Here is a 16,124-nt window from a genome sequence, read left to right on the forward strand (position 1 = left end):
AGCGAATCATAGCTAATCAAAATTCCCACAGCTTGTTCACCATTAGCAATAGGCATGGCGAACCCATGGCGGAGTGCGCCGAGTCTCGAGCCTCTATCAACGAAAACCGTGGCGCGATAGAGGCTGTGCCCCGCACCATGGGCTCACGCCATGGTGCGAATGAATTTATTTGGATTTGTTGCTGTAGCAGCTAAGTAAAACAATTCAAGCCATATAGTCTGCGCACACTTTTGCTGCCAATTACGCTTAGCGTACTAGCTGCACACCGTCGCCGGTTGAAATCCGGAGCCAGCAGGGGTTCCCAAGCCCCGCCATGAGTTCTCGCCGTGGTTACAGTTCGCTCGATTTATTTTCCCGTAGTAGCCGAGCGAGTTAATTCGTGCCGTAGCTTCACTTTGCTGCCAGCTTGCTAGGCCACAGTGGTTCTCAACGCGCCATGGGCTTTCGCCAGAGAATACTGATTATTTTTGCTGCTGATATTATGAAACATATAGTTTTGTCACCCGCCGTAAATTCACGCTACTGCGCTTGGTAGGCCGGCGTCTAAAACCGTTAGTGGCCGACGATAATCAAACTTTAGCGGCCGATGCATCTTCGGCCAGACTGTAAATTTGCTAAATTGTTTGCAACACCACGCCGACCAAAGTACTACAAACGATTCTAACGACAGCTTGTAAATTTCCTGAAGTAGAGTCCATTGCAGGGGCACCGGGTGTGCTGCCCACGCCCTTTGCTGCCATGCACGGCCTGCCCTCGCCCTTGGCGGGTCCCTACAATGGGGTACCACCCGCTGGAGGCCTGGCTGGACTCGGCGGTTTCCCTCTCGGAGCGGCAGGCCTCGGGGTTCGTGTGCCCACCAACGCGCAAACCTCCGCCGTGCTGCTCGTCAGCAACCTGAACGAAGAGGTAAGTGCTCCGCCGAAGGACGGTCGGCCGATTCGCTACGAAATTAGCGGCTCGATTACACGGGATGGGCGAAAGGGCCTCGATCGAAGCACGAAGGGAAGGTTGCTACTCGTTGGTTGCGAGCGATTTACAAAATTCCCGTGACGAAGCCAAGGCGGGCGTTGCACGGTAAGTTCTTTCGAATTCGTCCCTCGGCTTTGAAGGAAAAATCGGCGATCTGGGACGAGCAGATGCGATGATGAATTAATAACGATCGCGTGTGCTCTTTCTATCGCTGTCCAGTTTCGTTCGCAAGCTTGAGGGGCAATTTGGGAGAGTTTACTCTGCAGCTTTGTTATTTGCAATCTTGGACAACGTTCTCGTTCGGTGCCGAATCTCGCGCAACGATTCGCCTCCTTCTTCGTGACTTCTCTTTTTGTCGTCGCGGGACGCAGGACGTCGATGGTACATCGGCGGACTGCGTTGTTGTCCACGACCAGGATAATTTTGATTCGACACTGAGAGCAACGGCGCGGCAGATTTTTGCAACGGAGAATTTTTCGACGCGTGTTTCGTCGAGACCGGTGAAAAGAGCCCGTAGTCAGATTTCAGTTAGCCGCGAAGTTCATTGAGAAAATCCGCCGTTTCTCTCGGTGTCCGCCTATGTACACGAAACTGGCTTAGGTACGTACGTATACAACGAAAGTTACGCAACTACTACGATACGATTACAACGTAGTGCTACGTAGGCAACCCTTGCAGTCTCCCCATCCACCGACGCGAGAGCTCCTCTCGCCGAACAGTCCTCGATACCGTCGCGGTCTCGCCACGGATTTTCCACGCTGTTTAATCGACCCAAAAACAACCAGTGAAACTGGCATTGTTTCTAGCGGAAAGACTCCTCCGGGTTTGTTCATTTTCCCCGCATCGTTTACAACGACCGACGGTATCGAGCGGCTGCTGCCTCCTTCGGCGACTAGGAACCTCGTGGTCTCGATGCGTATGCCGCCCTTTTTACGTCACGAGCCCTATATATCTTGTCCACAACCCTCTGACCCCGCTCATTCTCGATACACACATATAGAAATCGTTCCGAACGTCACCATTCTCTATCCTAATCGAGTCGTAGCGTTGTCGGTTACGGTCTCGCTTCCCGAGAGGTGCTTTTCGTTTCTCAGATCGAGGAGATATTTTTCGTTGACTTTTTCTAGCGTGGACAGACGTGGTTAAATCTTGGTCTGACTTTAGGGTGGATTTGATTGGACGTTAGGCCTGAATCTATTTAGAAGTAAGTAAGGTTTGAATTTACTTGAACGCGAGCGAGGTCTGAATCTACTTAGAGTTAACTAAGGTCTAAATCTACTTAGAGTTAACTAAGGTCTGAATCTACTTAGAGTTAACTAAGGTCTAAATCTACTTAGAGTTAACTAAGGTCTGAATCTACTTAGAGTTAACTAAGGTCTAAATCTACTTAGAGTTAACTAAGGTCTAAATCTACTTAGAGTTAACTAAGGTCTAAATCTACTTAGAGTTAACTAAGGTCTAAATCTACTTAGATCTAACTCAGACCTGAATCTAACCAGACACAGCTGAGGTCTAAATCTACTTGGACTAACGCAGACCTAATTCTATGTTGACTTTAACCGAACTGTACTCTACTTAGATCTAGTCCAGACTTAACTATACTTAGACTAAACACAGACCTGAATCTAATTAGATACAGCCGAGATCTAAATCTACTTGGATCTAACACAGACCTGATTCTACATACACTTGATCCAGACTTAGACTCTACTTAGATCTAATCGAGATTTGACTCTACTTACACCTAACTCAGATCTGTATTTAGACTTAACTCAAACTTGATTTACTTGTATCTAACTCAGACTTGAATCTACTTAGATCTAACTTAGACCTGAATCTAACTTTGATTTAAATCTACTCAAACCTCGATCTATTTAGACCTTAAAGTAGTCAGGCCTGAATCCACTTAGATCTGAATCTAATTAATATTGAATCTATTTAGACCTGAATCTACTTAGACCAAAGTCAGACCTGAATTTAACTTGGTCCTAAATATTTACTGAAACTTCAATCCATTTATACCACAATATAGTCAGACCAGAATCTACTTAAAATTGAATCTACTCAGACCTGAATCCAACTAGACCTTAATTAATTGCAGTCTGAGATTTCTATGAACATACACAGCTAATAAAATATTAATTAGAGAATTGTTATTTCGGCATCGTTGACCATTCGTATGGGCAGTTATAAACGAAAGGCACCTCCTTAGAAGACTGTGTGTCAACGTCACACTTCGCAGCTGCAACTATTGTCACTACTGTACTATAACTATGTGTACTACTATCGTTGCGCCGCGCGCACAAGCTTCCGACCAGTGTCTTCTCCCTCTGGCGAACAGACGTTCAAGTATACGTATATACATACATACATACATATATCTATGTATAAATATATATACATGTATGTATATGTATGTAAATATGTATATGTATATATTTACATATACTTTTCCCTACTTTTTACTTTGTATTTTTTTTCAACCCCCCGCGAAATCATTCCCGCGTTACGAGGAACGACAAAACCACGAGGGATTCATATTGACGAGAAGGTCCCGGCTGTTTCTCTGCTTTCACTCCGTTCTCTCTGTCTTCTCTGTCTGTTTCTCTGTACTTGTTTCCTCCTCTCACGATCGCGGAGGGCTGACAGCCGAAGGAAAATCGACCGGAAAAGTGAGTTCCAGCTCTTTCGCTGCCGCTGACGTATATATCGTGTGTGTACGTCGGTGCATTTGCGAGTCGCGTCTCGCCGAGGCTACACCGTGTGTCCTCTATATACATTCCTCTCAACTTCTGCGGGCGGTACACGCCACCGGCAAACGTTCGGAAACTTTTATTCATTTATTAACCGCGCGTCATTGAATTTTCCAGTATCTGCACACACGCCAGAATTTTTATTAATTAAACCGGAGTCGACGGACAGTTCGCCGAGAACGAAAATTTACCGAAACGACGCAGAAAACACTCTTGCCGGTACAAAGTTTATTTTCCTCCACTCGCCGAACTGTGCAGGAAACTGGGGAGGGGGGAGGGGAGGAGGGGGGTAAGCGATCGATCGATATTATTTTTTCGCTTACAGAAAATCTTGTTGTAGTTGCAGTAGTTAAATTTCTTTTTCCGATCGAAACGCGCTCGTTTTTCAATTTATTTTGACGTTCTTGTCGAGACGCGATTCGAGATGGATGTTTCTCGATCAGCGAAAGGTCTGGAAAGCCCCTAAAAATGAAAACATGAGAAAGCATGAGAACCGTGAAACTTGTGCGCGTGCCAACACTATACATTGAATCCTATTTTACTCGCTGACTACTGACTGGACTCTGTCTGTTCTCTGTGTAGATGGTCACGCCTGACGCTCTCTTTACCCTGTTTGGTACGTCTCTACATTTATATTATTAATTATATTACATTATTAATTATTATATTTACATGCGTGGACACACTGACAAACACACAAGCATACACATACACACAAATACAAAACACGGAAACACAAATATACGAAAACTGAAAATACACATAACACATAAACACGAACACACACCGACACGTTTTTCCACGTGTTTCCGCGTGTTTGGAAGCATTTTTCCCGGAGAGTGAAGAGAAAGAACAAACGATTTTTGCGATGTTCGTTTTTTTTTCTTTCTTTTTTTTTGCATTCGCGTGGAATGAATGATTCACACGGTCACATATCGAGAAAACACGAACAGGAAAATATAGCGTGTCGCTATCACGATCGTCGCTGTCGACATTGTCGTGTCGCTGAAAATTTTTTCTTCTATTCTGATAGTAGAATTTTCGTTGGATGTGTTTTCATTTCTCTCTCTCTCTTTTTTCACAACTTTATTTTATTTTTATTAATACAGAAAATCTCGATCATTGTCACTCTCCTGTTCACGTGAAATACGGATATATTGTATAGAGATGTTCTTTTTTTTATTTATTTGTTCGTTTATTTATTTATTTACATTTCATTCGTTTTTTCTGACATTCTCAATCAACGTTCATATTTTTCCCGATATTTTCGTGACTTCAACTTATTTTATTACTACAGCTATTTCATTCCATATCACATAATCCACCCATGCCATGAGCCATCGAATCATCGTCCGCCCATAAGACGCATTGTTATATTATTATTTTCATGTTCTTTACTTCCAAGCATCTCTTCTAAATTCGTTTCGTTAATATTTTTATTAATATCAGTTCCAGACACCTTAATATTCTTAATATTACAGAAGCTTTCGCTTATTTTACGTAATTCCATATAGGAGCTCACTTCTCGGCAGCCGATCGGCTCGACCCTTTCTCCACCGATAGAACGTCGAGAAACCCCGTTAAAATACAGCCGAATCCGTCGGCCGTAAATCGTACGATTTCTTTTTTCGTGTCCGAACCAGTCGATTTTTGCCGATGTTCGCGGGTGTTCGACGACGTTCGATTCGATCGGTGGTCGAGCCGATCGGCTCGATGCATGCCCCAGATCTTAGTCCGATCGTACCCCCAGTCTTCGGTCGGCTGAATCTATTGTCTCGATCATCTTTTCGACGACCCTTAGACACCGTCATAAGATACCTAGACCCCGGGATCCCGGTCGAACTTACTAAAGGTGATGTTTGCGTGTTGTGCATGTAGGCGTTTACGGGGATGTACAGCGTGTGAAGATTCTCTACAACAAGAAGGACTCGGCACTGATTCAGATGGCCGAACCCCATCAGGCACACTTAGGTAATTATAGACGAACGCGCCTGGCCCCTAAGCGGTGACGGCAATATCTCTCTCTCTCTCTCTCTCTCTCTCTCTCTCTCTCTCTCTCTCTCTCTCTCTCTATTTTTATCTCTGTCTCCATATACATATATATATATATATGTTTTATATGTGTTTTATTATCACGATTTCTTGTTCCACGACAGCATTGACACACATGGACAAGCTGAGAGTGTTTGGGAAGCAGATCAAAGTGATGCTTAGCAAGCATCAAACTGTTCAGTTGCCGAAGGAGGGACAGCCAGACGCGGGTTTGACGAAGGATTACACCAACAGTCCCCTTCACCGATTCAAGAAACCAGGCTCGAAAAATTATCAGAACATCTACCCACCGAGCGCAACCTTGCATTTATCGAATATTCCGTAAGTGACGTTCCACGGTCCAGTGATTTCTCTCGCATTGTCGGCTCGAGAAGTCGTCCATTTTCGTTTACAAGCCGAGCGACCAACGCGAGAGAAATCGCTGTTCTCCGCCGATGGAGACCCGTCGTCGTCGCGGCGACGATTCGCGGTTTCGCTAATCGACGCGACGTTTTCAGTAATACTGTAACCGAGGAGGAGATCAGGGATGCTTTCACTAAGAACGGATTCACCGTGAAGGCTTTCAAGTTCTTCCCGAAAGACAGGAAAATGGCCCTCATACAGATGCCTAGCATGGACGATGCTGTTACTGCTCTGATCGTAAGTATCCCTAATCCTTGGACACTGCAGCTTAGGCTTACTCTGACCGGAGAATCGTCATTTGCAATTGGGGGATCCGGTAGGTTCAGCGGCCAGAGCGACTGATGCCCTCGGTTAGCTACCGTTGCAAACTTAATGAACCGTAGAACTTGATACGGACTCGGCACTTCAGTTCGAACATTAGAATTGATAAATTTACGTAGTTACAGTGAGGATAGCGAAGGAAATCTGGTTAAAAAAGGTCCTGGGAGTTTATAATGACCAGGGAAGCAACTTGACTTGGGCCTAGCTTAGCTATCGCGTCAGATTTAGCCGTATCCGGACTAAATACATGCGTTTCAAGATCAGAATTGATGAATTCACGTAGTTAGAACCTAGATAGCAATATAAATTTCTTCAGAATAGGTCCTACGGCTTCGGAATAACTAGAGGGCAGCACGAGTCCTGGCCTAGCTTAGCTACCACGAAAGATTAAGTCATGTCCAGATCGGATACATACATTTAGCGATTAGAATCGATGAAATGAGATAGTTAGATCGAGAATGGCAAAGAAAATTTGTTCATGGAAGATCCTAAAACGTGAGAATGCTTAGAGGACAGCACAAGCGTAGGCCTAGCTCAGCTACCGCGTAAGATACAGCCCATATCCGCGTTAGTTCCATACGCGTAACAATTAGAATCGATGAACCGAGGTAGCTAGAGTGAGAGTAGCAAAGAAAATTTGTTCAAAGAATGTCGTACGACTTCGGAATATGTAGAGGGCAGGACAAGCGTAGGCCTAACTTAGCTACTGCGGAAGAACTGACGGGCGGCTTGTTCCAGAAAATGCACAACTACCAGCTGAGCGAATCCAACCACCTGAGAGTATCATTTTCCAAGAGCAACATCTAACAAGAGTCGCAATCAAACGACCGGCAGTGGTACCAGCCCTACGCCCTAGTCCCCTTTTGGTCACCCGGCGCAGTGTACGACTGATGATCCTTGCGATGGGTCCAGTCCGTTGCTCATCCGTTCCTACAAAGGCTGCAACCTCATTGACTGGCCACCACCACCACCACCACCACCACCGCCGCCGCCGTTCTATCGTGCTTGGCTGATACGAGCGTACCAGAGAAACAAACTAAAATGAACAGCAACGCAGCATGACAGAGAAAAGCGAAAGGAAGCCGACACCGCCGAGCTTGTTGGTCCCCGGATTTCGGGGCCCGGACGAACCACCACGACTACGAGTACTTTCCGGCCCCTCCCGGGAGTACAATACTGTGTATCCATTTCTATGTTTTTCTTCTCATTCGATCACGAACAGAGACACGCTGCGTAAGGGTTTTCCACGCAGGACTCACGGCCTGGAAACAGAAAACAAAAATGGATTAGGGCTGCGCAACGGAGGAACCGCGAACCAGGTTTACGGGTTGGGATTGATGTTAGATGGGCTATACAGAGTGGGGAGGGAGTGGGGTGGGGATGGGGGGGGGAGAGGACGAGGAGGATCGGGTTGACCGAAAGTAAAGCGGCGTCGCGGACTCTGTATTCAGGAACCGGTGCTGGTTTTCCAGGCGGCGCGAAATAATGAATGACCCGGGGTACGAAACGAGCGATTTAATTGAAAGCCAGAACCGTTCAGAGAGAAAGAGAGAGGGGAGAGCACCGAAGCTCGTGTCTCCCGCGTCTAACGAAAGAGAGACACGTGCGCGCGCGCCCGCGCTCGACGTGTGCGCGCGCACACGCATATATACACACACGAGTATTCTGAAGGGAGGAGGGAGAGACCTAGGATTAAAAAATGGGTACGAAGGAGGGACTCGGTCGAAGAGCCCCTCGGCTCTTGTACAGAGTTTATCTTTAAAGTATAAGGTATATATATATTATATATATATACATATATACAGATATATATATAAATATATATTATATATTTTACAAGCGTGACGCTAGCCGACCGATGGCCGAGCGAGAAAAAAAAAGTACATCTTGAAACCGAGTAACGATGTTAAGGATTTTTAAAGTTAAACAAACAAACAAACAAAAAAAAATACAATATGATATGATATGATAGAAGAAAAACGGATCTGGGACGACCGTTCGATCGATCATTGGATCACGCGTCTTTGTTAGCATGTAAGTGAAAAATTGTCGACGAGTTTTTCAGTCGGCGCATAAGCCACGTGCACAGTCTAGGACAAAAACAAGGAGGTAGCATGAATGAAAGTAGGGGGTACCCGACGATGATCGGCGACGGCGATGATTGTGACGATGACGAGATGACGACGGTGGCTTCGCGATCGTCGGGTACCAAGGTCTAATTTGTTAGGGCTGATTGTGAACGGGACCCTTGGCAGTTTATCCGCGAGCTGCTCGCGCCGTTTCATTCTGGGCCCACTCGCCGTCTGCCCATCTGCGGCGCGCGAAGACGGGGCCCCGGGGAACGACGCGAGCGTTTTATCGAGGTTTTCTCGCGCCACGCGTCGCAGCCGGTGCTTCTTCGTGGGCCACCCGATTCTTCTATATGCGTTTTCTCCTTCGATCTATATATTATATATTTTTCTGTTCTCCTCCTGAAAGTGTACCTTCAGTATTCTCGGCGGCCCGCTGCCTCGACGGGGGCTCGGCCGTCGACCATTATCGGGTTCGATCGTGTGTTTAGCTCGACTGGCCACGTGGCGGGATCGTTGACGCTGTCGTACGTCGTTGCGGGTGGTATTTTTATAATTTGTATGTTCGACGATAAGTATTAATCACACGCCGTACACGCGACACGCGACATTCATACACACATACACACAGAGACAGAGACAGACACGAGAGTTCGCACAGAGAGACACGGACATTTATGTACACACAGAGACAGGAACACAGAGACACGGAGAGAGAGTGAAACACGATACACACACAGATACACACACACACACAGAGACGCAGGTTTCTTAGCTGATAGGTGCTTAGGATTGTGTAGAATCTTTAATCGTAATTAAATAAGGGTCACACCACACGTATATTGACAAGGAGAAGGGAGTGAACCGTTAAACATATCGCTAATTAAACAAACAAACAAAAAAAAAAGATAAGAGCTAGATGTGAAACGAGTTTGTACATGCGTAGAGGAGAGGGGGGACTCTGTATCAGTGGGGGGGAATTCTGGAACGCCTGGATGACGACGGTTCGACCTCGTTTACTTTTCCATCCGGCTGACGATTAGTTCCTGATCTCCAAGCATTCCTGTCGACATGGCGGCGCGAAGAGGGCGCCCGCCCCCGCTAGGGTGACGCTTAGCCTGAACCCAAGGTCAGGGGAGCGGAGAGGCTAACAGTTCGGGGAGGTCTGTTGTGTTTTTGAACGATGTTGAACTCGCCGGTGTCGCGTACCACGATAAATCACGATGAAAAACTCTATGATACACGTAGCCGTTACACTGCAGAGCGTAAATATATTATATATGTATATATATAAATATATTAATGGAAACCAGAGGAGTGGCCCGAGGGGACGCTTGTATCTGGCCGACGGGGTGGAGAGGGGCTGCTTTCCCGGCGCCCCCCACGGACACGGACATTAACGCGAAACATACTCGAGACTATGGCGGAGAGCTGGGGCCCGGTCCTCGCGCCACCGGGCGAGAAATAAATTATCAGTAGTGTCGTAGCGTCGTGATCTGAACTGGCCCTCTGTCGGTGGCGTCGCGACGCCGCGTCCGTCGCGTTCGTTCCGTTCGTCGGCCACCGAGGACGTCTTATCAAACGCGCCGGGGCAGCGTCGTCGCGACGCGACCACGGACGCCCGGAAAAGTTTCTGTCTACTCGACGTTCTGTTGGAGTCAATTAAATCTTATTAAATATACGTATCGACCGTAGAGATTGGTAGCGGAGGGAAATGCGCGTGAAAGTGGCGTGGCGAGAATGGATGGTGTGCGTGTGAGAGAGAGGACCGTCGAGAGAGTGCTAGTGACGGAGCGAGTGCTGTTGCGTGAGCCAGAGAGAAAGAGACTAATGCGACTCGAAGCGATGTGAGTGAAACAGATAAACAGAAGAAGAAAAAACTACAAAAAAATATATTTAACAAAGCGAGTGCCGGCCCGGGCAGTGTTGTTTGTGCCAAAGTAGGCTAGCCGTTAATTCTAGGGTGGGGTCTCTCCTTCAGCCGACAGGATTCGGCGCCTGGCGACGGCTTTCGGGTCTGGCTATTGGGGTCCTTCAGATTTTGGGGTTTGCCGGATCCTCCGGCATTCGTCCGGGTGCTGAAGACGCTTCTGACGACTGTCCATTATCCCCTAACCTTGCTGGCAATTCTGGCGACCAGGTCCACATAGTCCTTTCAGCAATCACATAAAGTCTGGTTGCTGCTCTAGCATCTTTCCCGACCCAAACAAGACTCCAAGCTGACTTACAGGTCCTGATGACACTCCTGGCATCCCCTGTTCCTGATCACTAGCAAGTCCACACATAGTTCTTCCAATAATCATCTAGAGTTTGGCAGCTCTTCTAGCACCTATCCAAATCAAGATAACACTTCTAGCTACCATCCAGATCCTGACATCTTAACTGATGTCAGGATCCTAACACTCTTGACATCTCCTACAGTCCAGATGACACTCCTAACGTCCTTTAATTCTGGCGACCCTCCTAGCCAGCTCCCAATAGTTCTCCTAACGACCACCTGCAGTCTGATAGCTCTTCTAGCACCTAGGGCTCGATGACCCCCTCTATCTTTTGGCAAAGGCAGAAGCGTGAAGTTCAGCTCGCCGGGGGCCAGTTCGTGGATGGCTGGGGAGAGTGAGAATCGACCAATCAGTAGAGACGTAGCGAGTAGCCGGCATGAGCGAAGGGGCCAGTCTTTGCATCTATGATCTGTCTTTCGAATCTCCGATATATTTACATTATTTAATCCGATGACTGCATTTATAGACTCTACCGAGACAAGGAGGGAAAAGCGTCCGTAGTGCGAGACGCTGACTCGTCACACGTTCACACCGGGTACACACGTACACGACACGTTCACGTTATTTTCGGTTCAGGGACACTTTTCCGTGACTTCCTTGGGATAGGCTTGTTTCTCCAGCGATCGTTTGACACTCGACGTCGTCCGAGCGGACGCCTCGGTCCTCTTTCCGACGTCGTGAATCATTTTGGAGACTGGGCGCGGCTTGTGCGGATCGCGCGTGGTCCGCGAAATAATTCTCGCATTCGAAGAAAGGACTCCGGCGTGTCCGCTCGGACGTCGATGTTTGGAATTCATTGCCTCGCAGTGCGTCCTCTACTTTAAGGTTCTCCTTTTAAGTATTAAAACAGGCTCTTTCAATTGTCCCGCGCTGACCGCCACGATACAGCACAAAAGGAATCGCGTGGGGGGGAGTCTTGTTCGGCGCTAGGGAACCAGTTGAAGGCCTCCCGCACAATAGTATTTCCGGCACAATGTCTCGCAAGCGTACCTGAAATGCCTGTAAACGCCGCCAAACCGACGTCGAGCCGACGGTGTGTTGTCCAAGCGACCCGAGGCCCGTCGTCCGGCGTTACCATTCTGCGTTGATTCTTACCTAGGAGCTTTTCTCAACACATTCCCAGTTCACACCTGATCGAACAAACGCGACACAGAGACACACGCGCGCGCGCACAGACACCCGTTCTTTCGTACAATCGTTTTCAGTCCATGTTCTTTTCTGATCGTTTAGACAATTCGTCCGACATAGTTCCCGAAACCGAACAGATCTTCACGTTCATTGCGACGACAATGATTTTCCTCTTCTTTCTGATTTCCGCCAAAAACAAAAAAAAGATAGATTTCTAAACGAGGGACAGTAGTGAAAGCTTTAAAGAAGAAAAAAAAAGATAATCAATTCGGTGAATCAAACGGGCCAGCCGTACCGGGTTGTAGATTATCCGCAGGGTGTCAAACATGCTCCAACATCCGGTCCGATAACGTTTCAACAAACATCTCGACACTTCCTTCGGAACATTTTCGAACGAATAATCTCGTTTCACGGTACAGCAGCAATTTCTGATTTTCGAATCGGTAGATTTCGGTGACGCGCAGAGGTCCCCGGGCTCGCTCGGGCACGTCGTGGCTCGAGGTGGCACCCTGCGGACGATTTAGATTGAGTATATCATTAGCTGGGTTGAGGGGGGCCGATGTGAGGGTTGGGATAGCCAGCACTCGCTACATGGTGTCGCGGATACTCAGGCTCCGAAATTTCTCCAGACCAACGTAAACTCCTTTGCGAAATTCTAGAAGAGTTGTTCTAATATTATAGATGTATACATATTCAACGTAACTTCCTCATATAGACGACGTATTTTTATATACTATAGAGACCAAATGGCAAGACGACTCTCGATTGCTCTGATCGTTCGAAGTTCTAAAATAGATCCACGGCGGACAAAACGCTCCTTCCACACACCACCCTTTGCGGACGATCGATCGACCGATCGATCGATCGGATCTGGTAGATCACGCTCGGCTATACTTGCGCGCGTCGAACATCGCCAAACAATCGGTAGCCGGCGGAATGACGGCCGGCAGGGTCGGACATCCCTGTTCAGTGACCCCCCAGAGGATGCGACATGAAACTGTGACAATCAAGCTATCGGATCTCGTCAAACCGCGTCGAAACGTTCCAAGTACAAAGTATTCCCTGAGTAGCAGTCTACCAAAAGCGTACCAAAGTCAGCTAACGAAAGAACAGCGACGTCCGAGGTGTCCCCGGAGGGTCAGACACGCTGAGCATGATCGAGAAACGATCCCCTTTCTTTCCGAGTCGAATTAGGACGATGCTGAAAACACCCGCGTAATCGAGTCGAGCCCAATCGTCGAATGAAGCTAAACCTGAGCAAAAGGAAAAAAATAAAAATAAAAAAGAAATGAAATGAATAAAACTGTTCGGACCAAGGAAATTCGGGGTCTGGTTCGAGCCACGCAGTAGACGAAGCTTAGCCTACAGAGGTTATTAGTCACTATAGCGGTGAGACGTGACACACATTAAATAAGCACACGGCATGTATGTAAAGAAAACGGGTTCGTCGGAACCCGACGACACTACAGAGACGTACACGTAGATAAATATTACACACTGTCACACACTACGTACACACACGGACAGACATACACACATACACACACAACGTATATCCCCCATATAATACACCTACGAGCGTGCATATATTACATATATATATATAAATAAATATATGTTCAAACACGTATATGTATATGTATATTTGGTATATCGCACGGTAAATAGGTATATCTGAAAAATGGGCGTGACTGCATCTCTATAATCTATATTTTATTAATAACAGATAAGTCTAGGGTTACCGAAGTTACGGATTATGTAATGAATTAGATGAAAAGATTAATCTATTAATGAATATATTGTATATGCGGTATATGCGGTAGGAGTACGAGGGAGAGAGAGAGAGCGAAAGAGAGAGAGAGAGAGAGAGAGAGAGAGAGAGAGAGAGAGAGTGGTAAGAGAGAATGATGGAGAAATTGCGCCGGGGAGAGAATCGAGGATGCTGAAAGTCTGGTGAGAGTGAGACACCGCGTGTAGATCAGGTTTAAACAAAATTACTTATCGGTAACTGTGTAAAAATATATCGTTGGAAGTTCAGGACTGTCTGCTTGCCTAATCGGGGCCTTAGGCGTCGTTCGAACCAGGATTAATCCAGGGCCCTCCCTGAACCGTCGCGTTCACGGACCTGACCCCTGAAAGCGAGATGATCCGGTGTCACCAGGACTGTGACGACGACTCAGGGTCGCGGTAGGAGGGGACGATAGGATCCGTTCGGAACGGGCTGGCAAGATCGGATACTTTTAACGCGCACCCAAAGCCTCGATCGGGCGTCGATGGGTGCCGGTTGTTGAATTAAGCGAGTATTTAATTTTTCCTACGAGGCGAAAGCGTTTAAAAGACACACAGGGTCAAGCAAAGTAGAGAGAGAGGCAAACTTCGGGAGAGACCAAAGGGGATCTCGTTGGCCAGGACGAGCCTAACGGCGTTCGTATGTTAGGGTTCGGGTGACAGGTTCACGATAGAGGTCGTCGCACCGGTCCCAGTCCGTTCGCAGGGCTGTACAGTTCATTCGACAGCCAGCAGGACTCTCTGGTCCAGGTCTCGGCCTAGGACTCTCGCTGCTACCTAGCTAGGGGGACTCCAGGTTCATCGACATATCAACAGGAACTTGTCTTCATTCGATGGAGTATTTTGGGACCAGTTCGACGTTCCTTTGTCCTATTCCTGAAGAAGGATCTCCGAAGGATGGTGTGCCCGTTGATCGAGTGATTCCACGATCTTCTTGCCTGCTTTTCTCTTCCATGGAAGTCCCATCATCCAGAACTGTGGAGGTCCCAGCCCCTGCACTGGTTAGCTCCGGTGTGCATGCACTCGAGGAACTGGTACAGGTGGCGGAGCACTCGTCAGGAACGTTCACCGTGTCTGTAGTCTGCTGGATCTCGTTAGAGGCGTCTGCCCTCTGATAGCTACCTTTGGGGGGGGGTCCAGCTCCCCACAGCCTAACCCATCCCGGCAGCTAATTTTAAAGCTTGGAATTGATAAACCGACGAAGTTGCAGTGAGGATAATACCGGAAACTTGTTTAAAGAACGTCCAATAGCTTCAGACTCACTAGGGGGACAGCAGAGCCCCAGGCCTAGCTTAATGCTCGCCTTGTTGCAGAAGATGCGTGACTACCCGAGCGAATCGAACCATCTGAGACTGTAATTTTCAAAGACGTTTAACGAGAATCAGCAGTGACACCAGCCCCAGTCTCCTTTCGACCGATGATCGGGTCTCTCAGAGGGGAGTCCTCGGACAGACGACGTGCTACCTCCTGCGCCGAATCGGCTCAATTTTCATGGCACGACGCTGCAGGCAGATTCCGCACATTTCGTGGCCAATGTGTCCTGCGCAGAGTAGCCTCCCCATCCACCGGCTGGCCTTCAGAGCCGACGAAGACCTCGTTATCAATGGTGTGCACGTGAAATCCTTGCCGGTCCACAATGACGGCGTAGCGGCCAGCTAAATCTTTCGACCCTCGAATAACGCCTCGTCCTACGGGCGTCGGAGGTCGGTAGCCGGGAGTTATAACTTCCCACCTAGGCCCCCGACCTCTGGTCCCTTGTGGACCAGGCATCTTGGGCTAGTTCTATCTTTATGTAAGCGCATCGCACCGAACAGTCGGGCGATTAATTTAATTATATCCGAGATACGTTCCTTCATAAACTTTAGGTCTCGGTCCCTTACGCCGGTCCGCGTAGGACCCTCTTCAGGGTCCTGTAGACGACCCAGGCAGGGGCCGACGTAGGTCTCGATCGCTCTATTACTCGTTAGTTGATCGTTAGAATCGCTGTCGCTGTTGTAACATCGATGTATCGCCAAGCAAAGCATAGGTAAGCCGCGAAATACGAAGTCGGTACGAGGTTGATCATGACGTTGCCTAACGGCAGACAACGTGGGGGAAATCATGCACAGGTAGTTAGGAAAAATGAAACCGGAAGGGTGTCCTCGAGCCAGGACAGAACACGCGACCGGTTCGCGCTAGAACTACCCAGACGTCGGTCTTTACCACGGCCGATACACGGGTGCCACTCGGAAAGTTCACCAAAAGCAAAATTCAATTAGACGTTCTTTGTGTACATAAGGCGAGGGTTCAGCGATCCCGTCGTGTTTTTATAAAAAGAAAAAAAAGAAAACGGAGACCACAGGCAACCCAGCCGACCTCGGCTG

At 47.8% G+C, this 16,124-nt stretch overlaps 1 protein-coding gene across 13 annotated transcripts in view; it reads left to right on the top strand.

Annotated features, from left to right (window-relative positions):
- heph (polypyrimidine tract-binding protein 1 heph) overlaps positions 1 to 16,124 on the top strand; it is a 492,203-nt gene that overhangs the window by 463,770 nt on the left and 12,309 nt on the right. For 12 of the 13 annotated variants that reach the window (XM_076521472.1, XM_033471509.2, XM_076521471.1 and 9 more), the window contains 6 exons: positions 689 to 906; positions 4,305 to 4,338; positions 5,601 to 5,693; positions 5,879 to 6,095; positions 6,272 to 6,413; positions 7,236 to 16,124. The exon at positions 7,236 to 16,124 is cut by the window's right edge and continues 12,309 nt beyond it. In XM_076521472.1, coding sequence (XP_076377587.1) covers positions 689 to 906; positions 4,305 to 4,338; positions 5,601 to 5,693; positions 5,879 to 6,095; positions 6,272 to 6,413; positions 7,236 to 7,304 — 773 coding nt within the window. In that variant the 3' untranslated portion in view covers positions 7,305 to 16,124. The remainder of the gene's footprint in view (positions 1 to 688; positions 907 to 4,304; positions 4,339 to 5,600; positions 5,694 to 5,878; positions 6,096 to 6,271; positions 6,414 to 7,235) is intronic. The other variant, XM_076521476.1, reaches the window with a different exon arrangement.

The sequence above is a fragment of the Megalopta genalis genome, chromosome 5 (assembly GCF_051020955.1).
Source record: "Megalopta genalis isolate 19385.01 chromosome 5, iyMegGena1_principal, whole genome shotgun sequence".
In the NCBI taxonomy this organism is placed as follows: domain Eukaryota; kingdom Metazoa; phylum Arthropoda; class Insecta; order Hymenoptera; family Halictidae; genus Megalopta; species Megalopta genalis.